Below are 26077 nucleotides of genomic sequence, written 5' to 3'. Positions count from 1 at the left end.
AAATGTACAGCATTTGTACAAAATATCCAAACAGTTACTTATGACCTCTGGTGTAGTTCTACAGACCCTGCAGAAAAGTCAAAAATCCCTGCTACTTCACTCATTCTATTTAAATCACAGCTGGAGTGTTATACTTTGGGTTCCTTTGTTATCTTCCATTCAGAAGCAAAATGCCCTGAAAACAACATTCACACATTATATCACTCATGGAACCACAAAGTGACATTCCACAATGGGCAAATAGGTTGTGCTCTTGCTGGGAGTACGAACAAGAAAGTTGTTGATCTGAGAACTCTCAGATTTACAGTATTGCACACTGAACTGAGAGCAACTGCTCCTTTTATATCCTTTTATATACTTTTTACTGCATAAACTGCATTAAAATCAATTACATTCTGAATAAAAGAATTCAACCTGGTCCAGCATACCAGAACTGCTTACAGAGGCTTTCTCCCCCTAAGAGACATTTTCTTGCTTTCAGAGGTACTCAAGTAACAAACAATATTTACAACATATCTTATTTCAGCCTAAGTCCTTGACAAAATGTCTGTGAATTTTCTTCTTTTCTTCAGCCCCCAAACTGAGTTTTAACTGCAAACACCAATTGAAAAAATTAAAGAAAACTGAACATGTACCTTTTGCCTACTGCTTAAAAAGCCTGTGACTGTCCTTGCATGATGCACAAAAAACATGCACCCTCCCCAATCTGTAAAACCACACTTTGAAATTTATTGCCTTATTTAATAACATCTGACTTAAATGATTATAGTTATTAAAATATAATGGTATACACTGAAATGTTTACAAGACTTAAACAAGCCCATGATTATGATTACTGTTCATGAGTAACAGCATATTCCTTTTTCTCCAATCTACTTCCATTTTGGAACTGTATTTCGTAATTTCTGTACAAGTTTCCTGGCCAAAACTCAAACTCTAAAATACAGACTGGGATACAGTGGTAAAGGTACTATTATGTCACAATAGTAATGCCAGGCCTTAGCACATGAAAAAGAGAATCAGAATTTATCACTCAGCAAATCAGCATCTTCATTCTTCCAGCCAACAACAACCTTAACATTAGAGAAGTAGTGAGTACCTGGTAGAGAAAACCTGATGAACAAGAGACACCCAACTTGAAAATCTCATTCATGGTCTTTTTAAAGTTTGTTAAGGTAAGAATTTTAATGACAGGATGGTCTCTTAATGAAATGCAATAGTGAGTAGAATCTGTTTATGAAGCTTCTAAAGCAGTCCAGAAAGATTCTCACAGGAAAATGCTTTGATGTCCCCAAATCAATACAGACTGAAAATATCACATCAAAGATTTTTTGGCTTACAAGTAACATCAAAGATGCTCAACCACCAGTCAGAAGTTGCAGATGTTCTGTACTGATAACTCTATCACTCTTCTGCTTGTGTTCAATTTCATCTGTATGACTACACAAGTAAAACCAACTCATGAGAAGCCAATGTAAATGCACACTGCAACCATCACAGGGGACTACAAATTCTGAGAAGAGACTACATAAAACCAAGAGCACAACTTCTTTCCTAAAGGTGGTCTCAACTATGAAATCTATCTCAGGAGATTAACTGTATGAAGTTGCATAGAAGCTTGCACACAGCATCCTGATAAGATGAAAAGATTTTGAGAATGTGCTATGAACAAACTTGATTATGGCTGAATTTCAATTCAAAAGCTTCCCCTTAAGAGTCAGATCAACGACTCTTGATTGCTGTGCTTTACAGGAATTAAACTTTTGTAGAACAGATTCCATTCAAATTATGTTTTTAGAGAATTTTAGAATCATTTATGTTGGAAAAGACCTTTCAGATAATCAAGTCCACCTGTAAACTTATCAATTCCAAGTCCATCATTACACCAAAGTCTTACATCTTTTAAGTACCTCCAGGAATGGTGATTCTACCATTCCCCTGAGCAGTAGCCTGTTCCATTGCTTTACAATCATTCTGGTGAATAAATTTTTCCAAACACCCAATCTAAACCTCCTCTCACAACTAGAAGTTCTTGTCCTACCTCTCAAGGTGACTTGGATTTAGTTTCTCAGTAGTTTGTCTGTATGTCTAGGAAAAAAACTGCAATAAATAATATTTTTTCAGACATTTTAATTAAAAATACAGTCTATTAATGTTCTGGTTGAAGTTCTACACAACTTCTTGTGCTTCTCATCCACATGGAGAAGCAGAACCAACAAATGCTGTGACAACTTCAGAACAAGTGTCCTGGTTTGGGCTGGGACAGAGTACCTTTTATTTTTGGTAGCTGGTTTTTCAGATTTAGTGTAGGAATGCTGATAAGACACTGAATGTTCTGGTTGTTGCTAGGAAGTGCTTACTGTGAGTCAAGGATTTTTCAGTGGCTCTTGCTCTGCTAGTGAGGAGCTGAACAGAAAGCTGACACAAAGTAGCCAGGACAGGATGCCCCAAACTGGCCAAAGGGACATTCCACACCAAAGACCATCACACCCAGTATATAAACTGGGGGAGTTACCCAGAATGGGGTTTATCACTGTTCAGGGACTGTCTGGGTACCAGGCAGCAGCTGGTGGATAACTCTGTCACTTGTTTCTCTTAAAAGGTTTCTCTTAGGCTCTCTCCTTCTCATTACTATTATCATATTTAGTAGTATTATTATTAGCATATTTTGCTTCAATTATTAAATGGTTCTTATCTCGACCCATGAGCTTTACCTTAACTTTCCAATCCCCTTCCCCGTGGTTAGAAGGTGGAAGGAGTGAGTGAGTGGCTGCATGGTACTTAGTTGAAAGCTAGGACTAAACCACAACATCTTAGTCAAAAAAATATCATCAGAGTTTCAATTTCCTTAGTTTGATGACAGAGGAGCTGCCAGCATCTCAACCCTCTACTCAGCATAAGGGATTACTGCAAAGATTGACTACAGAGAACTGTTTTCCAGAAAGAGTAAGAAGATCCTGGCATTTAAAATTTATTCTAGTGTTCTTTCATTGTACATTAGGAAAGATCCTTTCATATTGATTAAACAAATAATCTAGAGTGTACCACTAACATGTTTCCAATTGAGAGAAATTAAACATGTTTACTCCATAAATCTATAGAAGCATTTTTATTGTAGCAGAATCATCCCACTCTGGTTAGTAACATTTAAAGAAGGATTTTACAGTGTGATTCTCAATACAATATAGAAAAAAGACAATTATTTCCTACAAATACAAGGAAATCAAGTAAACAGATTAAGTCTAATGATTTGTCACCTTTTGGTGAATATGCAGAACTGACTGCAAAGCCTACAGTAATGAAATTATATAGTCAGTGTTCAGTGAGAGCTGTGCATTGCAGTTTTAGTATACAATTAAGCACAGGGGTTCCATCTGTATCTGTCACAAATCATTCCTATTCTTTGCATTAAGCTGTTTAATACATATAAACACACACAGCCTGATGCGATTTCATGCCTGTCATACCATCCCAGCATTCTGTATTCATTCTTCTCAATATATGATTTTACTTATTGTCTTCAGTAACTACTAAATACCAACACTGAAAAGTACTTTCAGGACATCTTAAGCACTAACTAATCAGATCTTGTGATTAATATGACATACAAACTCATACTGCTGTAGTCATGCACATCATGAGTACCACGGAATCTCAAAGAAACAAAATTAAAAAGCTAACATTGGCCAAGGTATGACAACTACAAAAAGGCCAAAAAACAAACACGAAAAACAGCATAGTGCTTTGTAATTTCAATACCTCACTTGAAAGTAGGGACCCAAGTTTTAAGAACTGACATTAGTGAGCTGATGTGATAAGTCAGAGTGTGATACTGTACAACTTTAGAAACCACTGAATGGAGATATGAGAAGCTGAAAGAGCTTAGCTCATTTCCAAACACTTCATATTTTTACAGCTGTGCATGAAGTATAACAGAATACAGAGAGGAAGATTTCACATGAAAATTACATATGGGTCTTTTTTCTCATGATAAAATGAGAACAATAATTAAAGAGCACTACAATGACAATGTCAATCATTCTGGTAGCAAGTAACAGAACAGCGGGCAGTAGAATTTTTCTGTGGAAAGCAGTCAGTCTTTTCCTTCAAAGCTATCCCAGGCATACAGTGATGCTGCACAAATGAGTTAAATATTAACACTTGCCTGGATTTAATGAATTCTGGTCTCGAAAGACAGTATCATGAGAGCCTTTGTCCAAGATGTAGTTCCCCTCATACCCCACCAGATTCCAGAAATAATGTTACATGGTTTCAAAATTCAGCTGAATATAATTTACTTCACAATTTTCACACCTCAGATCAGTAAATAAAAGGATCCAGAGCATCTGGACTGTCTTTCAAATGCACCTTATTATGATACATGATTTACATCTTTTCACCTAATTATTTTCTGCCATTATTTGAGCAACCTGTTTTATTGGAAGGTGTCCCTGTCCATGGCAGGGGGACTGGAACTGGTGATCTTTAAGGTCCCTTCCAGCCCAAACCATTCAATGATTCTATGATTATTCCATTACCACTTCAAATATTTTTTGCTATAAGTCATGTCTCTCAGAATCTCTTTACAAAATTTTGCAAGTGGTTTCATTATGCTAAGTCTAAAGTTCCCACATTAGCTGTACAGCCTAGACTGTCATGGAATCAAATTTTAAAACTTCTTCAAACAGCCAAGTACCTTAATACTAAAGAGTAAGACTTTTTCATTCTTTCTATTTTTCCACTATGTAAAAATCTTATATTGCTTTACTAACACTGAATACACCAAAATGTTCAAACATGAGATGATTCTTCAACCTGCATGAATTTGGTGAAAATCCAAGCATTCCAGAGAAACTCTCTTGCACTGTAATGTAACCAGCATATTATGACAATACAGAAAAAAAACACACAGAGACTTCACCATCCTACAGCATGTACTTAACAAGATATTCAAACTTCTCAGCCTTTGGGTATATTTATCATTACATCTACTAATTGACTGAAAATCTCCACTGAAACAAATCCTTACTTCTCAAAATACCGTAAACACAGAAATCCATACTTAAGGGGACACACAAGCTTATTACTCATTTTAACATACAGTGATGTGCAAGCCATACTACCATACCTCCCTATTCCACCACAGCACACTTCTGTTTCAGCCCAGTCAATTGTTAAAAAAGCAGAAATCTGCCACGCTCAATGCTTATCCCACAGTATTTAAAGCACTTGAAAGTCAAACCATGGCAAAATTTCCACAATGCACTGACTGACATCAACCAGGAAATAAGCAAATCAGTCTGCTACAGAAAAAATCTACTTTATACAACACAATAAAAATCACGGTTTAATACTCATGCTTCAATATTTTTAATTTATGGTTTGTATACCATGAGACAAATTTATGAAGTGTAAATCCAAGTCTTTCCTCTGTTTTTCCAAGAAAACCATTGGATCAGTCTATGTCCTCTCCCTTTGGAAAGCTAAAAGCAAGCAAATTGCCTTATAAATAGTTAGAATTACTTTGCTATTCTATAGAATTAAAATACTATCAAATTGAAATGTTACCAAATATCCTGGCTACCACCAAACTTGGATAAATCTTAGGGAAAACAGTATTTTTTTTTTCAAGGTGACTTGTGACACTTGTAAAAAAATCCACTGTTACAAAATTAAGTCAAACTTATATCACAATCTACATACAACCCCTACCCAATGAAGAAAAATCTGGTGTGAAAACCAGTGCTCATCATAAGTAAACTCCTTAAATAAGTGTAAATTTAAGGAACTGGTTACCTGTCTGTAATTTTCAAAGTATTTCTATTTACCATCACACACAGAATGCCACGAGCCACGTTTTATACAGTAGTGTGAGTTCTGTCTCCATCTACTGGTTGAAAAGCATTAGGTTCCATCACCCATATGGGCTATTACTACACAGATGGTCACACTACTGATCCTTAATGTTTGCTACTGAACAGCATGATGGATTTCACAGTACTTTCTCTAATTTATTAAAGAGGCAAACCAACTCAAGGCTTTCCAAGTATTGGTATCCACCCCAAACTCATTTTTGCTCCAACAGCTGTACAAATGAAGCTACTCAGCATCGAGTAGAGCATTATTAAAAATAAATAATTAATTTATTTAGTTTACCAATATATGTCTTCAATATGTTCAAAATCACAAGTAGCTACTGTATAAGATTGCTTAACCAAGTGATTTCCAAGAAAACCAAGATTGTGCGTTAGGTATTTTAATAACACTTACTGAATTTAAAGCAGTTAAACCACTGGGAACATGAAATGCCACTTGGACAAAGAGAAATTTGTTTTTGCTGTATAAAGAAGTCTAAAAAAAAAGTCTTACTATAGTTGTTTCTGGTATGCTTTTCAGCAACTGACACTACAAAATGAACAATGCTTTCACTACATTGTGTAATCTGCAGACAAGTACACTTGTCTGAGTACCTAGTTACTTTGGCATCCAACCCATATGTACCCTGAATTTATTATTTTAAACTTAACTGCAGACTATCACATGATGTCATATGATTCTTTATTTCTGTCTTCCAGGCTTCCTGCTGCTCCTCTGTTCTTCACTAGTCTGATTACACATTCTAATCATCTTTTAGAGTTGCTGGTGTTTTGATTGTTCTATTAGATTTTTTTTAATGAACAAGCATTCAAGACTTTTTCTTGTTTATCGATACAATTCACTGTATCTTAATTGGTTCCTTTAGTTTAGATTTAGTCTCATGCAAATAATTAAGATTACTCTAAACAATTACTCCTATGAAATCAACACATACAAAATTTCCAATACTGATGTCATATATACAGTAATTTAAAGATATGAATACACTGTCACTGCAAAAAAGTTTTAGATGCATATTTTCATCTTAATAACATACACATATATTTTCAAGCTTTTATAAGAGTAATGTTTCCATAAATGTTGACACTTATAAAAAATCCTTTTTATTTGGGTTATTGTTCAGATAATAATGCACTGAAGAAGTCTTTTAGCATGGTACAAGTTTATACATGTATTTTACAGTAAACCTCTTCTAACTGTATTATTTATTCAATGCTAATATTTTCAAACAGGCAACCACTGAGGTTTATAATAATGTATTTCAGTTATAGATATGGTGATCTAGTTAAAAGTTTTGCTTAGGTATCTTTTCTTTCTCCATTTTACATCAAAGATATTCACATGGAAACTGAACAATGGAGTTTTATTTTATGTGTAGTTTTTACCAAACTCTCAATTCTTCAATATATCCTTCATTAATGAACTGTGGTGTCAAATTTCTAATTTTACATGAAGCACCGGCAAAAATTATTACATTAACACATAAAGGGATCTTTTGCTGTTAGCATAAGTAAAGATGTCAGGAAAATAAAATCCAAGCCAAGTTGTCAGAAGGGTATACTTGCCCACATAAGTACACACTAAAATTTTTTAAAATGGACTGTGATCTATTAAATATTTTCCTACAATTATGCTCATGTTTACCTTCAAGAAAAAAAGCTATCTTGAGCAAATCTAATTTCTAGTAGTTTGAGATTTTAAGAGAATTTTTAACTACACCTTACAGTATGCAGGACTTCACTGATGTAAAACTGTGATTATACAAACTGATAAGAAAAATATGTCCCAATGAAGAATTCTAAGAAACTGAGCACCAAGCTTGCCAAGATTAGGTGGCATTGCATTTCTCAAACAATAAAAAGCCTCTACATGCACACAATACAGCACGAGACCATGCTAAGAATGAAACAAAACTAACCTTGCTGTTAGGCCCCGATGAGAGCTGTCTCAAAAAAGAAATTAAAAAAAAAAAAAACAAAAACGATGTTTCAAATAAGTGACAACTAGAATAAGCTTTCATTAAGCTTTTATTTTTTAGGCAACAGAATCAAATATAACTGAAGACAGTAAACTAACATGTGCTAAAGTGCTGTATTTTATTATGAATACAATTATCTGTAAGTCTAATATTAAGATACCTGGCAATGAACTTTCTGAACTCCCTAAGACTGAGGTTAAGTATTACAAAAAAAACCTGCTTTAAGTACACGCAAAAATATAGGTATGAACCGGACTGAAGCAGTACTTAGAAGAAACCTCAAAAAGCTTAAGGCACTATAAACTGAAGTACAGCAGGGGCTATAGTTTTTTGAAGATATCCTTTTTTAAACTGGGCCAAATTGATCCACAGGCACTCTATGTGAAAAATGTTTTAAATCTAAGATAACAATTTACTTCCACAATGATGTAACGCTATGTAAGAAAATACACCTACTACAAATAGCACTGATTCAATTTCATTTGTTTATTATTAAACCTAAGTGTCAGTTTCTCCTTTGAGGTATGTTGGTTAATTTAGCTACACTATTCATTTGTAACCAGACTTTTTACTGATTACATGTAGATGTGTGAATTTGGCTGACAGCACAGAAGGAAAAAGAAAATCAGGATTTACTCACCAAGGAGGAATCCCTGTGACACCACATTCCATCCTATAAAGGAAGTGAAAGTGCTCTTCCCTTCGGTCTGATTTACAAGAAAGAAAGAAAGAGAAGGTTGTAATGTTGCTACACTATGCACTGTTATGGGAAGGAGAAAGGAGCACTTGATCTGAGAGTATACTACAGAAAATAATGAATGCATCTTCCTTTTTTTGGTTGGCAGAAAGCTACACATTTTGGTGGGCAGATGCATAATTTCCTCAATGAACTTCAGGTGATAAAAGGAAGTTCATGGATTTCATAGCTAATTCCTCAGCAAAAAAAGGCTTGGAAATAAGTGTGCAATAGAGGTTCAAATTTATTTAATAGGCTGATAATATGAAGAAATAAATAATATCCATAAGAAGAATGTCCGTGTACTTATTTGTTTTATTCTTTCAGATATGCTTTCTTTCTACAGTTTCTTTCTTGGAATAATGCTATCCTATTTATTTCCTATTGGAAAACATGAATCTGTGAATTCACAGGAGATCAATGGTAATTTTGAGAGGTACATACAATATAGCTGAAGTTATTGATGTTATTGCTGACAGGACCTACATTCACTTATTTCAGAGAGCAGAATAAAAGAAAGATACAGAACATGTATTTATAATCTATCTATATCTACTTCCACATGGAAGAATTCACAGATTCACAGAATATTCTGAGTTGGAAGGGACCCAAAAGGACCATTAAGTCCAACTGGTAAGTAAATGGCCTGTGCAGGGATTGGACCCACACCCTTGGTGTCATTAGCACCCTGCTCTAGTTCCTGCTGGGATTCAGCTCCAGTGTGAGGCACTGCAGGTGCTGGGGTATGTGAGGGGTAGGTGGGTGCTGCTCACACAAAGCAGAATCTCGTTGGGCTTCCACCATCCAGGTGCTGCCTTCAACCCTTGGGAAGAGCCCAAAAGTCCTGGATGCACCCCCAGCAGTGGGGAATGGGGAACCCCTGCAGATGAGGTGTGTGTGGCAGGTGTCTTGTAAAAGTTTTGTCAATCTATCTTTACATGTAAAAAAACCCATAATCTTCTACTGTATTTTCTTGAGAAAACTAGATTTTGGAGAAAAGAACCTCACAAATCCTTTCTTGCTTTGTGGAGATAATGTAAAATGCCTTTAAACGTAATGAAATTGGGAGTCTTATCAAGAGCTCCACTAATGTGCAATTTTGGTTTTCATATTACAATGTTTTATAAATAATACAGAAGAACTCTTCCACATTCTCTTCCACATTATTGGTATACAACATATTTTCAAGAAAAAGAATAAGTTAGCTCTATGAAAGAGCTTCAAAAAAAAGGCAGCAATATTAATCTACCCAGACTCTCTGGGTCTGAGGTATTGATAAAAAAACTATCAGAATTGTAAAATGAAACCCTGCCTTTAAACCTTGGGTAGAGTTAGTTTTAGGAACCTGTCACCAAGGACTCTAATTCAAACAGAACTGCACCAAGTCCACTTTTCTACCTTGGCACATACTTTGCTGGAACAACAAACCTTTTATGCTGGCAAAGAATATTTTAATAAAGTGAGAATAGTCTACAAGATTCAAAGAGAATAATTTAGGAAAGTTCTTTTCTTGTCTCAAAAGAAAATACAGTAGAGCTGATTTTTTGTAATTTTAGAAGATGTAATCTAATTTTAGGAATTGTGTCTGTTAATTTTTTTAAAAGCACCCTGCCACTTACAAAGCATAGACGTAATGAAGTCGCATCTGCCAAAACTACCACCGTGCAATGATTCAGCCTTTGCCAGTTTGATCTCAGTAATTAAACAAAGCATTTTAGTTCACTCAATGTTAAAATCTTGGATTCTTCCGACTGAAGCTCTTGAAGTTTTAAAAAAATTGCTTTGTCAACACCAATATAGCTCTGACAAAAACACAGAAATAAATTTGCTCAAAAGAAAAGATCAAGTGACAAGGAAGAATGACAGAAGTCCAATTGAAGTGCCTACACTGTCTAGGCAGAAACAGGAAACTATTTTCTTTAAGATACATTACTCTTTGTTTCCTTTCAGAACTCTGAAAAATTAAATATTACAACATGTGGAAGAGGCTATAAACCACTTCCCCTATATTTAAGCACTTTGCATAACATACCATAGGCATAATATACCATAGCCCATTTATACAGAATGCAATTTCATTGTTCTAAAAAAATAATGGGTAATATAATCTTTCTCTACACTGAAAAAGGAAGATAGAATTATGAGGAAATAAACTGAAGAGTAAACTGGAAGGAAAACAGAACACTCACTGCTCAATTACTTCACTGAGATGTTGAGAAAAAAGTCAAGATGAAGGGAGGAGCACTTTTATTTACCACACAGAATGGAATATGATGTGGCAGGTTCAAGTAACAACTAGTCAACATTTATTTGATATTTGCAAGAAAGAGCAAACTAAAAGATAAACAGCCACCTGCTTTGTAAGTACCTTTTTTAATTACAAATGCATTTTGCCTATTCAACTCTGTTTTGTTACAAATTCATAAAAATGTATTTCCTGAGCTGGAAGAAAATCACAAATATCTTTTGCTGTAACAAATAAAATCAGTATAACTACAAAAAACAAGAAAACCCCAAAAAGTTCAAAGCGCAGGTTTTGAATACTTGGAAATAAGAACCATAACCTCTAAAGAAGTTCTATTACATATTATAGACATGAGTGCTAAAACTTGCAGTAAAAAGCCACCAACTTTAGAACATGAATGAATTAGACGAAGTCTGAGGTACTGAACACGTAGAGATTCTAATGAAATAAATTCCAAACACATTGGAGGAAGTTGTCACGAAATAAATTGCTTCAGGAGTTGTTACAGAAACAAAGACTTCTTCACTCAAGATAATCTCAGTTTCACAGCACCGCACCGGATAACACTTTAACAGAGTCAAATTCCATAGATTAAACCAGCTTCTATTGTGCCTTATACACAAAATACTGTCAAGCAAGCAGACTAAATATTAGCACTGCAGGTGCATGTATGCATATATACACATATCACATACATGTGACTGCATATGGTGCTTCAAATGCCACTTTCATCAACATATTCAACAATAAACCAGCAATTTGTCTTTGATATCTTTAATTGTAATTTCAGAAGAGCAGAAAAATTGATTTGCCAAAAGCAAAGCTGAGTTTATAAACGAGGAAGAACATTTTTAAAAAGAAAAAAAATGATACGTTGAACTCAATTACATTTACCTGAATTTAGTAATAGTACCCATATAGATATCCACAAATAGGCACATTTGTCATCAGGCTAAAACCAAATAACTGTCATTTTTACACAGCTAAGAAAACTCTAGACCTAATGAGTCTGAGGCTCAGTTCAAAATTAACAGCACAATAAAACATTAGAGACTGCCATCTAGTGCCTATGCTTAACATTACCAAATACAAACATTTCAGCTTTAGACTGTATTTTAAAATATTCATTTTTTGCAACTAGACAAGCATTTGCTGTAATCAGAACATACATTTCTAAACTATGCATCTGAAAGACCTTCACATATAAAAGACAATACTGATAATGCAAATATAAACAACTTGATTAAAAAAAAAATAGATCAGTAACCATAAATCAACTTCAAGTTTTGGAAAATTCAGAATAAAGATCCTGAAGTCTTTATTTTGTCAAGCAAAAAAGACAACATCAATACAAGTGTTCCTTTTATTTTAGACTACACTTAAGGCTTACACAACCAACTTTACAATGAAGTAGCAGATTTTATGAAGGAAATTAATTCTATCTAATTTTTGATGCCTATGCCAGAAGGGCAATCTAAAAATGTTATGTATTAGCAACTTCTTAGTATTGATATGAACAGAAAATCAAGGCATTAAGATCTAAAATTACTTAATATTCTGACTGGTTTTCCTCTCTATGTTTCAGTCCCTAGGATTCCTCAGAGGAAAGAAAAGAACACATTTTATTCAGGGATCTTTTCAGCAAAGTTTTCCATGAAAATAAGGAAAGCTTTTACTGTTAAAAACCAAACAAATTGTTTCAATATCAAAGAGTCTATCAAAAGACATGAGCCAAATCTAAGAAATTTAAAAAAAAATGTTCAAATAGATGTAAGATAAAAGAACAAAACTATAAGGTAATGTTACACCTCTGTCCTTCACTAACCTGAATAACCTAAGTAGTGCTGTTATCAAACTGTTGTGTCTGAAGGAAGCAACAATGACAGTTGGTGACTGCTGGTAAAGCTTAAAGGTCCCACACACACCTTTACTTTGGCTAATTTAGACTGAGACTTCTATTTTACAGTGGAAGAAGTCACTAATAGTTCAAATGGCACTGAAAGGCCATAAAATGAAGCACACACATAAACAATGAAATATTATTAAGGGTATCGACACCTTTCTCTTGAATCAACTTACCGTAAGCCATAGCAAGGCAAAGTGATGAACCGGAACATTGCCAGAAAAACTCTCAAAGGAAGCAGGGTGAACACATACAGAAAAGCATCCAGGCACAAAAAGATTCCAAAAAACATCAACTAAATTACAAAAATAAAACAGAAGTATGTTAGTAATTTATCAAATTTACAAAAAGTTTATAAATAATTATGTTAGGAAAAATAGATTTACATAAGACTAACCAAATAAGCACAATATTCTCACTTGTTTAATCAGCTGAACTGTAAAAAAACTAACATGCTATGCATTTGAAGTCTATTCAGCAAAAATTCTGCACCACAAGGTCCAAGCAGTGAAGGCTTTTGTAGACTTTCACAACTCACTGAACTTAGCCTTTATTTAATATATAAACTGCAGTTGAATATAACTGTAGCTCATTTTCCAATGGTGACTTTCCTGTAAGGTTACCAATTCATGTTTTAACCTTAGCAGAAAAAACCCATAGAGCTGTGCATAAATGTGCACAGCCATGTTCTGCCTACCTCCTTTTTCAACATTATTTCCTTCTCCAAAAAGCTTTCTATTACCTTGTAAATTTTCTATTGTGCAGCTAATTACAGCTGTGGTAGATTTCCTTCAAAGAATAACCACCTTTTTCATAAAAATAATAGAAAATATGAAGAGGTAAACTTCCACTTACCCTCAGTTTAAATGTTTTATCCTTAATTTACACAAACATTAAAGCCATTCATTGTGGCTACAAGCCAAGCAACTCTGTGATAATTAAACCAGACATAAACACTACAATTCCAAAGCTTTATATACCAGACCCTCCCCATATGACATTCCTTCTTTATCTGCCCTTTAAAAGATTGTGTTCTGTCTAAATGGAAGTCTAGAAATATGCTTTTATGCTTCTGTCAGACCATGAGCTAGTATTTTTTCCTGTGAGCATAACCCCATAGAAGCCAGTTTAACTGGCTACACAATTACAACTAGCAACATCAAAGCAGACCTAGATATCCATGTCAGATATGCACTTACATGTGAAAGTTGTATGTACAGCTGATGGGAAGATACTGGGGTGGGGGTGTAAAACAAAGTAAAAGTAAATTACTTTTATCTCTCACAATCCCTTTGCCTTTCAAAGTACCTTCTTTGTTAGCTTGTGCAACAGCCAGTTCCACATCCAGTGAGCACTCTTACACCTCATACACCCTTGTAACTCCAAAAGCAATCCTACAGACTGCACTCCAGAACAACTATCCACAAGCCACATAGGACAACTGACTCAGGCACAACAGCACTGCCATCATCCCTGAATTTTTACTTTCCTTTATAATATTATTTCAACCAATTCTACAGTGGTAGAATACTTCAACACCATCATGATGTTAAGGTCTCCTTCCTGATATTTACTCATTCACCTCTAGTACCATTTTCTAAAATTTCAGCACTTTGAGTTACTATTCAAGTTATCAGGAGCAGTGGCTACATGAACTGTGGATAAATTTATCCACTGCCTTAATATGTCATTAAGCTACCTATTTCTTTTAAAATAACATTTAAACTAGGTGTGGAATATTCAAGCACTGAAGATAACTGGAACTGAACACTTAGTATTTTTAAACTCCTTAATCCAAATAAAACAGAAAGATAGCCTGTCATTTTGCTTGTGTTCTTTGAGGACACCTTTATGCTCTCAAAAACAACACTACTTTTTCTTTTAGATTTAGACAGACTTTTCCACCTGAGTGCAGTGATGGTTTTTTGATGGTTTTTCACATTCTATAAGCTTGTATTAATATTTGCAGTTATTGTTTATTGTCCTCATTTTCCCAATGTTTTTACTACATGCACCTGATGAAATATAATCAGTGCTGAACCTTCTACTGCTTTCTGTAAACATTATTTTTGCTGCTCCATTCCAGATATTAAGGAACTAACAGAAAAGCCTACAGAGCTTTTCCATCATCATAACTATAATTTAACAGAGAAGTAGAAAGTTTAGTTTTGAGATCAACTGAAAACTGTTCCCTTAAGATGGCAGAAACAGAGACCACCAGACCACCGTATTTAGTATAAGTAACCTAGTGCAATGATAAGTTCCCACTGAAACTGCACAAAATGCTCGAGTGGAAGTAGTGCTTACATGGTAAATTGTCTTGCTTCTCTAAATAAAAAAGGGGTACTCAGAACAACAACAAAAATACTACCCTTTGAACATTACACCTCTCTCTAAAACTATGGATGTTAATTAAGTACTTATTAAGTAATATCTCCTGAGATTAAGCTTTAATAAATTTACTCCAATTTATTCTCACTCTGCCTGATTATAGTTTTCATTATTATTCTGCAATTATACTATAAGGTAGTAAACAAAACAAGCCATCAAGAAAATTCTTCTCTCCCTTTACTAGCATCTCACATGCTTTATTTCAAGTAAGCAGATTTTTATATCATGTTTGCAAGTGGTTTCTACAACAGATGATGATCAGTACACTATTTAGTTGACTTCTAGGTGCTCAATTTGATACAGTTAGTATGTATACTTACTTACATGGACTAAGCCAATGCAAATAACTAAAAAATCATTTAATAAAAAATTATTTCATAATCTCTCAAAACATAACTATCATTTTTTAAAATCTCTTTATTATTTGGTTTCATAATATTTCATATTCAAAGCAGAGACTGAAGTTTGATTTACCATGCAAAACCCATCAGTTGCACCACTTACAGCATTAATCTTATTTATAAAAAGACTGCTGGATATTACATGTTCTTACACACTGAAAGTTTTATTGAAAAGCTATGGTGAGGATCCTTGGAGCCTTGGAGCCAGCATGTAATAATCTACATAATTAAAATGGAGATGACGTAGAAATACTGTATCATTCAACTGAGTCTCTACCGTAAGCAGAATAGGTAAATACTGAGCATGCGAAGACACCATCCCTGGAAATGTTCAAAGCCTCCAACCCCGAACAACCTGTTGTAGGTTACACAGCTTTAAGCAAGGGCATAGACTACTCCACGGGTCCATCCCAATCTCATTCCTTCTGTGATTTTCTGCAGTAACTGACTGGGAGTTTAGTTTGGTAAGGCCTCATCACGGCTGACGGATTAATTTAATGATACTGAAGCAGGAACATGAGCACTACTGATCAAGGGACTCCTAACCACCCGTCCTCCTCCCTCTTCTACTGTTCTTTCATCTTTAGTTATAAAGCTCCCCTTCTGTCCTCATGTAGACTCTGGATTCTCAAGAATATTGAGCAAATCAGCTCACTATTCTAGCACAGAGCAAACAGAGCAGGGAAAGTATAACATTCACTGCCGAATTATGAGTGGATTTAACTCCTGGAATGGTCCAACAAGCACCACAGCTCATGCAAAATAGGCAGTATGCATAAAGCAGGAGACTGAAGTGGGAGGAAGAGCAAAACAAGCTTCTTCCTTCAGTCTAAACGAAAATGATTTAGCCCTGTGTAACTTCATCCCTAGAGATTTTGGCAATTTTAGCAGTATTAATTTTAATGTAATCATTACACTGCAGCCTAGCCAAACCTCATTACCGATGTTGCCTTACTCATCATTCCTGAGTGTACTGCTGCTGCCACTGCCTCCCAAATCAACATGGTTAAGCCAGAACAAAACTGGCTCACTGCATGGCCAGAATGATATCTAAGCTGACATAAAGGAGGTGGCAAGAATCCCTCAGGAAGGGCCTGACACTGAGACAGAGAGAGGAAATGTGGTAAACAGTGGCAAAAAGCAAAATAAAAGACTAGGAAAATTAAGTCAAAAACCTTAGAAAAACTCATCTGTCACCACATTTTTCTAAACCTTCCCATCCTCATAGAATTTTACATTGAAAAAAACCCAAACTTTTTTAAATGTAAAATTACATTTTGCTGTAAAAAGTTGTCTTTTGCTTGGTTACTCCTTTAAAGATCAGTGACATCTTTATATTTGAATTAATTTGTCATCATCTGTATTTGTTTGTCTCTACTAATAACAAGAGTTGCCAGCAGCAACAAGCAAACAGGCAAAATACCCCTGAAACAAAAATGTTTAAGTTACTAACATTGAAAAATAATTATGATACAGATCTACATCTTGTTTTTGTAGTTAAAGTGATTTAAAACTAAATAGTTCTTTAAATAATTTAATTCAACAGATCTCATCTCTAAATTGAATCAAATGTTAAAGCATACTTCACCTTTTCCAGTTCTTTTGGTATCCGCATGCATGTGTACACCCTCTCTCGCCGCTCTGTGTATTTTGCTTCATTGTGTTCAAGGAAATAACCTCTTGTTAGCTCAGCACTGATGAATCTCAGCAACGAAAGATCTACTCAGAAACACACATAAGCAGAAGACACTTCAGGCATGACCTCCACAGGGTGAGAAGCTGCTATACTTTTGTTACTTATTACTTGCTACATGTTTCACTTACATGGCCTCTATTCCAGAAGGTTTCTGCTGATGTTTAAATAACTTTCCACGGAAGGAGTTACAGGAGATCCAAGCTCTCCCATTCATTCCCCTGCTGCCTCCCAACGAACAAGCTACTTTTCCCAGGCAGACATCCCACTTCCACAACAAATTACTCAAAGCCGCCACACAAAATGCAACATGCTGAGTGAATCTAACACTTAATGTATTATCAGAACTCCTAAATTTACTAAACCCTATATTTGACTTATTAAAAGCTATTTTCTCTCTCAGCAACATTAGCGACTTGTTCTTTAAAATAAAGAATAGCTTTCTGCAACAGCAAAACATTCACAGATACACAATCCCAAGTGATTCAGTGCACAAACAGCACAAACACACTGAACTTTGGTGATCACGTCTTTCACAACCAAAAAGCCATCAAGCACAAACAGCTCTCCTATGCTTTAATGGCTGTAGGTAAATAACCTGAAGGCTGACTGGCCTGTGTTTAAGCAGCTCATATGGCTTCTAAAAAAGACTTTGCACAGAGTAGCCTTACAGAATTAATACCATAAGAAATTATAATTGTGAAATTCAGGCTGTCAGCACAAGAAGGTTGAACTCAGGCTTCAGCACTCACTGACGAGGTCTGACATTACCACCTCCTTGTAACACTTCAGAAGTGACAGAACACTACAATGAAGTTCAACATATCTCTGGTTACCAGCATTTAAAAACAGAAACTCTCAGTGTTCACACAACACCCAGAAGATGAAAATCACTTGTCTAGACAAACAGATAAAAAGCTACAGACACTTACTATGATACAAGAACATGCTCACAAACAGTAAATTCAAATTTCAGCTGAAGTCTTGGGGACTAGAGGAGGTAGAAGCAACCTTTCACGGTAGAATGCTCTGCATTTTTCAGGGCAGGAAGAGGCTGTATATACATTCTTAGCAAAACAACTTATGTAGCAGATGTTAAGAGGGGAATGCAAGTATTGACACCCTACATGAAGAATTCACCCAAAATTGTCTGAGACAATGCCTTCTTAATATTCATCACACTGAAGATGAACGCTTTCACAGCTGCCAGAAGATTATGAAGAGTTTTAAATTAAAGAAGGAATCAGCTCAAGTAGAAGTACAAAAGAAGCAAAAGAGGGTGTGCTTACAGCCTGCATTACCTTGGGTGGGAGGTGTGATTAGAACTTGGGGAGATTACAGGCACTTTGTAGTTTGTGGTGGTGCATTAATATTCTCTGTATGTCTGGTATTGTGGTTTATATCATGTTGCTGATATCACAGCTATAAAACTCACTAACTACCCGTTAATTATGTATTGTTAATAAATCATGACTTCCTTTAAACAATGAGAACTGAACCATTTTCCCATGTATGAGCTTGTCACTGGATAGTGATTTTGATGATCTGTGTATTACTGATCCACTTTTACTAAGTAAGCCAAAACTACTCAAAGCCTTAAAGGCACTTATTTAAAAAAAAAACCCAACAAATCAACATGCTGCTTAATGAGTAGTAATAAACTAATATTTACATATAAAGTTTCAATCAAAGTTCATCCTGTGAAATCACTGCTCAGACCTCTTGTAAACTTGTTTTCTGGAGTCTTCCTTTGTAACAAGAACAACTTTTTTGGTTATGCCAATTCTTCAGCGTTTAAAAACTTGAAAGTAAAAACAGATATGTATAAGCACACCAAGTAATTACTCTGTTAACTGCCCAGGTGTATTTTTTTCCACCTCAAATAACCAACCTTCTCTAACTTAAAGATAAAGCAATTTCAAACAACTGAAGTTTCCTGCACACTAAATACATGCATATAGGCAAGTACCACAGAGTAACCTGAGTCCCTGCCAACTTCAGATATTCTAATATTTTAGCTAATGAGCTATTTGTTTCCACCCCTTCTTACCTCACACCAAGTATTTTAGGGGCCTATAGCTGAAAACCAAATGATTTTATGTTTTCAACACCTTAGACTTTCATGCCCTAGATATTGACTGATAATCAGTCCTTGTAACTGAGGCTGATCAGCACATAAGCTCCAGAGTGTGACTGCAAAATCATCTCTCCAGTGACAGGGGATGCACTGGAGCACACAGTCACTCAGCCACCTCCCTTCTGAGCGCTTATTGCCACCGAGCACCAGCCTCAGCTCTGTGCCAGCTGTGAAACAGATTAGTGGCTGACCCTGTAGGAAAAACACAGTAACCAAAAGAACAGCATGAGACATCAAGGCAGAACAAAGTAATAAATCATTTGAAAAACAGTTTAATTCTGCTATCAAAGCATCAAGCAACATTTTCTTCTAAAAGTAAACTCTAACTCCTGCTTCAAATTCCTTCCCTACTTCAAATTCCCCTCTTTTGTAGTCAGAAAGTTTTAGACTGTGGCCTAAGTTTAATCCGTTCAGACAGCATACTCTTAATGCTTACAGTATGCTCATTTATCTCCACACCTCAGGACTGGAAAGCATAAGCATCTTCAAAAAACACAAAAGGACACAAATTCCTTCAAGGTAAGAAGATAATGATTTAACTAAGTTATACTTTAATGCATAACTACACAAAAGATAAACATTAACCAGAAAGGAGAGGAAAAAGTTGGGGAAATGTGACATGCACTGCACTTCAGTAAGTTTCTACTATATAATCATAAATTTAATCCTAAATATAACAATTCCAGGCACTCACTTCACTCCTGTCAATCCTAAATATACACTTCTTCCATAAGCATGCCAATTAATCAATTGAGACAATATATATTTAAAAAAGTATTTTCTTCTCCTCTAATCAATTTCTCTTTACAATACTTGTCCTGCTTCATCAATATGAAGAAAACCCTACTATTATTTAACATATTGCCACCCTTAGATGAGTTAGAATTTTTAGTTGCTCAATCAAGAAGCCTGTTCTTATCTTTTCTTGACATAAACCATCAGAGAGCACCAAAGATTTTTAACTATTTTAAAATTTTAAATCAATTTCATGAACATAGTTTTCTCCACCACCTCCAATAACAATCACCTTTTTGTAAAGTTATTTGTTCAGTTGTTTTTCGGGCACATTAGTATGCATCTTGAGCATTCTTTTTTTTCACCTCAAAGCAATTCATACTACTACAATCAAGCCAACTCCTCTATAACTATGGCAATTGCATCAACTTTTTATTCTGTAATGTTCGTCAACACCACAGAACTGCAGTCCATAATGCTGCATGTCTGATGACATAACACATCAGAAACAGACACAGCACCCATCAAACTCAGAAGGAAAGTATGCAATTGTTGACACCTTAATAAAGTTAAATCCTAGTTCCCTTTTTTTTTTTTAATAAGACCTCTGTTATCACATTCAAGCCAAGGCTGAGAAAGCCTTGAAAGTTTAACACTTAAGCACTTTCCAGATTTTCAAGGCAATCAATTAAGAATACAGTGCTAATAGTTGTTTATAACCTTACCAACATTAAATTAATCCTGACACTGTGACTGACAGTTTTTATAAAAACGGCAAGGCTATTTACAAAAATTACTGGGTAGATACCCGAAATAATCAGTTGAAGCGTGAATGTAAATATAGCTGCATATTGATAGCAAAGTCCATGACATTTCCTCTTAATTTTCCTTATAAATCCCCAGATGAAAAATTTAATTTACTTTAAATTACTTTTAATAATCTGCCTACAACTTCCAAGCTCTAACAGCACCGTAGACACAGCTGTGAGCGTGTAACAAGAACTGGTAAGACGATGAAGCATTTCTAGCACTTCTGCAAGAAAGTTGAGCGAACCCGCAGCCTCCCGGCCCGCGAGGCTCGGGAGCCGCGGGGCCAGGTCTGAGCGGCCCCTCTCCGCTCCAGTCACACACTGCCCGCTGGAAGCGGCCAGGTATCGAGCCAGAGTCCCACCTTCCGGGCAGAACACACCTCCCGGCACGATGCCCTGCAGCCTGCAAGCCCCCTGAGGAGCAGCGCTTGACAAACTGCGTGACAGTGACAACAGGGCACGGGACCCCTCCGCCCGCGCTCCCCTTCCCCAGCGGACCCGTGCAGAGCCGGGACACAGCCGGCCACGGCCACTTCACGGACCGAAGCCACGGGCAGGGGGTGAGGCCGGTGGCCGCCCGGCGGTCCCGGGGCCCCGCCGGTCCCGGCACACTTTCTGAAGTCGCTCGCCCAAGTTCGCACGGGCGGGCGGCGGCAGCGCTGCCAAGAGCCGCCCGCCCCGAGCAACACCGCCACGGCCACCCCGGTTCCCCGCGGGGGCCACCCTATTCCGGGACCCCGCTGCCGCGAGGAGGAGGCCGCTCGCCCCGCCGCCGCCGCCCCTCACCCGAGAGGCTCCGCTTCTTCTTCCTGCCCCGGTCGCTCTCGTAAAAGCCCAACGTCTCCGTTCGCTGCTGCGGGGACGGCTGTCCCGGGCCGGCGGCGGGCGGCCGCGGCTCGCTGCTCCCCCAGAGAGTTTTCGGCTCCCCGCGGCCGCTGTCCTGCCGCCCGTCGCGGCCGCCGTCCTGCCGCCCGTCCCCGCCGCTGCCCGGCGCGGCGGCGGCGTCGGCAACACCGGCCATGTTCGCCGCCCGCTGCGCGCCCGCCGCCCCCGCGCCGCGCGCCTGCCGGTGACTCATCACCGCGCGACAGCCGCGGGCCCGGCCGCGCGCCACTGCCCCGCGCGCGGGGGGCGGGGAGGGGTGGGCCGGCGCGCCGCCATCTTGCCGCCGTTAACCCCTCAGGGGCCGGGCCGTCTCCCGGTGCGTCCCGCTGCCCCGCCCCGAACCTCCGCTGGCTCTGAGGGTCCCGCAGCGGAAGGCGCCGGGTTTGCGTAGGGGGGTGGACCCGGCGGGCCCCCTGCCGTTTTTCCCAAAACGCGTGTGGTGGTCAGGGTTTGACGCCCCCCTCCCCTCCCCACGGGCCGTGGGACTGCAGCTCAAAGCAGTTGCTAACGAGGTGATTAAACCTTGAGCTACGCAAATAAAGACCTTGTTCAGAAATGGAAAGCGAGTGGTGAATTATTAACTTTAAAGCCAACAGGCTTTCAGTGAACTGGAGAGCACGAGTTGGCCTGGGCCGGGCGCTTGAGGTCACAGCCCCGCGCTGCCCCGGCCGGGGCGGCCCTGGCGGAGCCGCGGCTGCCGAGCCCGCCCCGCCCGGCCCGCACGGAGCTCTCCGAGCCCGCAAAGCTCAGCGAGCCCCCCCAGCCCCAAAAACAGGGCCTGGAACCGCGCGGTTCCGGAGTGCTGGAAATGCCATTCGTCCTGGCAGCGTGGTACTGGCGGTACTGGCAAGATGAGGCTTGCTAGAGACCGTACTAATGAAAAATAAGTGTTCCTGCCACAGTCTGCTTGTATTTATACACACACGTGAGTGTAAGAAGCAGGCAGCTCAAGGCAGCAGTGAAGCACTTGTTTGCAGGGGAATTCACATGGACACGAGGACAAAATACTTGGCCTGAATTTCAAGTATGAGATCTCCTTCACATTCAGTTCTCATGTTCTTATCATGCATTCACAGGCCAGATTCAGTCAGCTTAATTTTTAGCCACTCACCCTGGGAAAACAAAGAATGTTTTATTCTTTGGAAGGCCATAGTAGGTCTTGTCTATAACTCTTAAGTTAATTGTACAGTTGTCTCAAAGAGCACTTTGGGCTTTGGATAGACTGGATGTGCCCATTTCCATTGCCATTAGTAATTCTAAATGCCCCAAATCTGGCATTTCAAGCCAAATCTTGTATTTTCAATCCAAATTTTGTATCAATCCAATCTTGTATTCAATCCAATTCTTGTATCCAAATCCAAATCCAGATCTTCTGTTTTCAGGCAATGGAGTGCTTTTTGCAGACAGTGATACTGTGTAGTAAGATTACCATAAAGAGAGCTAACTAATAGTCATAGCTACTATCCTACACATTATCAGACTGGAGTTTCATCTTTTCTCTTTAGATGTAAAAAACAGTTGGAAAAGAAGAATGCAGAGCAAAAGCTCCAAAAAGAACTGAAAAATTCTCTCAGCTGGGGGGCTGGTGCAGTCTATGCAAAGTTACATGATGCTGAGAGATGTTCTTCTTCTCTCCTTCCAACAGTATAAAAGTTTTATCCAACCATAAGATGCGTTGCATGATATTTAAGGACAACAAATTGTCACAACCTTGTTATCAGTCTTACCGAAAAAGAGTGCTTGCAGCATCAAGCATCATCTAACGTCTTATTCAGGCCCACTGAGAAGCTGTCTAATGAGTTGCTGGCACCAATTGTGACAGCACATACATTTTTGTCTTCAGGGGTTGACCCAAGATGACCTTGTTTAATTTACAAGATCTTCAGTTTTCTGCTTGAAGTGATTCAGCTGAAGGCATGATAGTATTGTGACTGCAATATGGTTCAGCTAAGAATTCCCTCTACTTTTGACACTTCAAAAGCATATTGAGCAGATATGCTTGAGTTTCTCCCTGTGGAATCCTGCGTTTTTTGTTTTTGCTTTTTTTCTGTATTTACATACAGTTTACAAACATCATTTGCTGGATGATTGTTATGTTCTTTTTCATATGTAAATACGTGTATTCCAAATATTACATGTGGTATTTTGGCACAGTTGGGTCAACCCAACTGCAGCAAAATCCAGTGTTTAGGTATTTGAGGCCTTGAACTAGCCAAGACAGAGGAGAAAAGTTGCTTGATGAGAAACATTAGCAGTGTTCACATGGGAAGCAGTGGTTCATTATGGTATCAGCTGTTGGGAGTTATCTGGAACCATCTGCTGTTCGGGCAGGAAAAGCTGAATTTTTTTGCCTTCCATAGCTTATCTGCTTTGAGACATGCAATGGAGTGACTCTGCAGCATGTCAGAATCTGCTTTACAGTTTCATAACTGTTCACAGATCTTTTTTCCCGAAACGATTTTCTTAGAAGAAGACACAGCCCTGTCAATGTTTCTACTACTGCAGTTCCACGTTCTTCCTCAAGAGATAATTACCAGGTGGGGAGGAGAGGGAGGATAGTTTGAAAACAATGACTGTCTCCCAAGAGAAAAACCCAGTTTCATTGATAGAACAGCAAAAACCACTAGGGCAGTGAATACAGACTGAGAAGGAAGTGCTACTTAAATTTTATTAGGATTGTCAGTTCATTTGATCTTTGGGGCCTTCTTTGAACAAGCAGCTTACTCTTTTTGCCTTAAATTTTCCACACATATATTAGACTAATGCTTAAACTACCCAAAAATCTTATACATATTCATCACAGAGGAATTTTTACTAATTTTATAATGGAAAAGTTCTTCTGCCACTGTTAAGTATTAAAAATTTTATAGTGTATCCAGCTCAACTGTGCTTTAGTCCTTGACTATTCATTGCTGCAGCTACTCTCTCTCCTAGTGAGGAGAGTTCTTTTACTCTGAAGAACATTTTACGTGGTTTAAAACTCCTCCTTTTTTGTAGTGAATTTTTTCCCCCCACAAGGCTCAAAAAATGTCTACTAAGAAGAAGACTCAGAAAATGCATAATAATTAGTTTTGTTAGTGCTTTTTGCTGGCAAAACTTTGTTCTCATTTCAGATCTTGCCACCTATGTCATTCACCCCCACCAACTCAGACAGCTGTCTTAAGAGAGATGATGTATCAATGATGTTTTAAAAAGAGGTAAAATAAGATTTTCCTTTTAGATAGTAATAGAAACATGAAAAAAATATCTATCACCAAAATTATATTTCATATGAGAAGTAAATTGTGGACATGTGGTTAGGAAATGTGAAAGAAGTCTAGAGAAACTCAGGATATTGCCCCAAGCAGACTTAAGTGAACTAAGAATACATTAAGTAGCAATAAAGAAGAGGTGGGTGTTAAAATGACAATAATAGCAATGCAATTTGAAATGGTTACAAGTAACTGCAATGCTTATAACTATGTGAAAACATCTGGTCTCTTTCCATTGTAAGCTTTTCGCTAGTGGAGCTCAAATTTCTTCAGACTTTGCAATATCATTCAAAACAGACTAGATACTAAAAATGTATCATTTAATTATTTAATTTCTTGAGTCTCCTGCACTGAGTCTCCTGCATCATGAATTATGATCTTGAATTTGATTTTCAATAATTTTTCATTTTTAAAAGTGTCATTGGTATGTACACTTTCTGTGAGGAGGCAAGTTAACAAATTTCATAGTAAATTCAAAGTGCAATAATGCTGATTTGTTTCCACAATAAAATATTTTTGGCCTCTTTATTTTGTGTTAAGTTTGTGACTTTTAGGTCATCGATCCACTTATTATATGAGTGAATATTCATTCTTCTATTGAAAGCAATCTCTTAGCAACAACTGATATTAACAAACTTAGTTCTAAATCTTTCAGTGTTGCAGCTGTCATATATTTTCAAGGTACAAAAGTATTGGTTGGAAATTTAATCTAATTCTGTCTCAGTCAGTTGTGTTTGGTAGCTGAAGTTAAAAATATCTGTTTACGCCCACAGGGGAAAAATCCCGTAAAGACTTTTTCCTCCATTTTATGTTCAACATCTAAGCAGCACATTAATTTTGCATGGGATAATCCTCACATATGAAAAATAATCAGTATAAGAAATTTTAATATGCTGTTTCACTTTTAAAAAAAATCTCAATAGAAATATAACAATGCTAGAGCTTACCATATTTTCTCCTGTGTTGTAAGCTAAAGATTAGGTTGACTCCTAGGTAAGCTAAGGGCATTACTCAACATCAACATGTCCTTGAATAA

At 37.4% G+C, this 26077-nt stretch overlaps 1 protein-coding gene across 4 annotated transcripts in view; it reads right to left on the bottom strand.

Annotated features, from left to right (window-relative positions):
• The window catches only part of TAPT1 (transmembrane anterior posterior transformation 1), a 51230-nt gene extending 28921 nt beyond the window's left edge, over positions 1-22309 (bottom strand). Inside the window, exons 1-4 of one of the 4 annotated variants that reach the window (XM_058837629.1) lie at positions 21692-22309; positions 17120-17250; positions 12916-13034; positions 7796-7819 (exon numbers count right to left, since the gene is read on the bottom strand). In XM_058837629.1, coding sequence (XP_058693612.1) covers positions 7796-7819; positions 12916-13034; positions 17120-17250; positions 21692-21983 — 566 coding nt within the window. In that variant the 5' untranslated portion in view covers positions 21984-22309. Of the gene's footprint in view, positions 1-7795; positions 7820-8495; positions 8563-12915; positions 13037-17119; positions 17251-17355; positions 17654-21691 lie in introns of those variants that run through there. The other 3 variants (XM_058837631.1, XM_058837630.1, XM_058837632.1) reach the window with 3 other exon arrangements.
• Between the last annotated feature and the right edge of the window lie 3768 nt (positions 22310-26077).

The sequence above is a fragment of the Poecile atricapillus genome, chromosome 4, assembly GCF_030490865.1.
Source record: "Poecile atricapillus isolate bPoeAtr1 chromosome 4, bPoeAtr1.hap1, whole genome shotgun sequence".
Classification (NCBI taxonomy): Eukaryota; Metazoa; Chordata; class Aves; order Passeriformes; family Paridae; genus Poecile; species Poecile atricapillus.
Note: the sequence above shows the minus strand (reverse complement) of the source record. Positions and strands in the feature narration are given on the sequence as shown.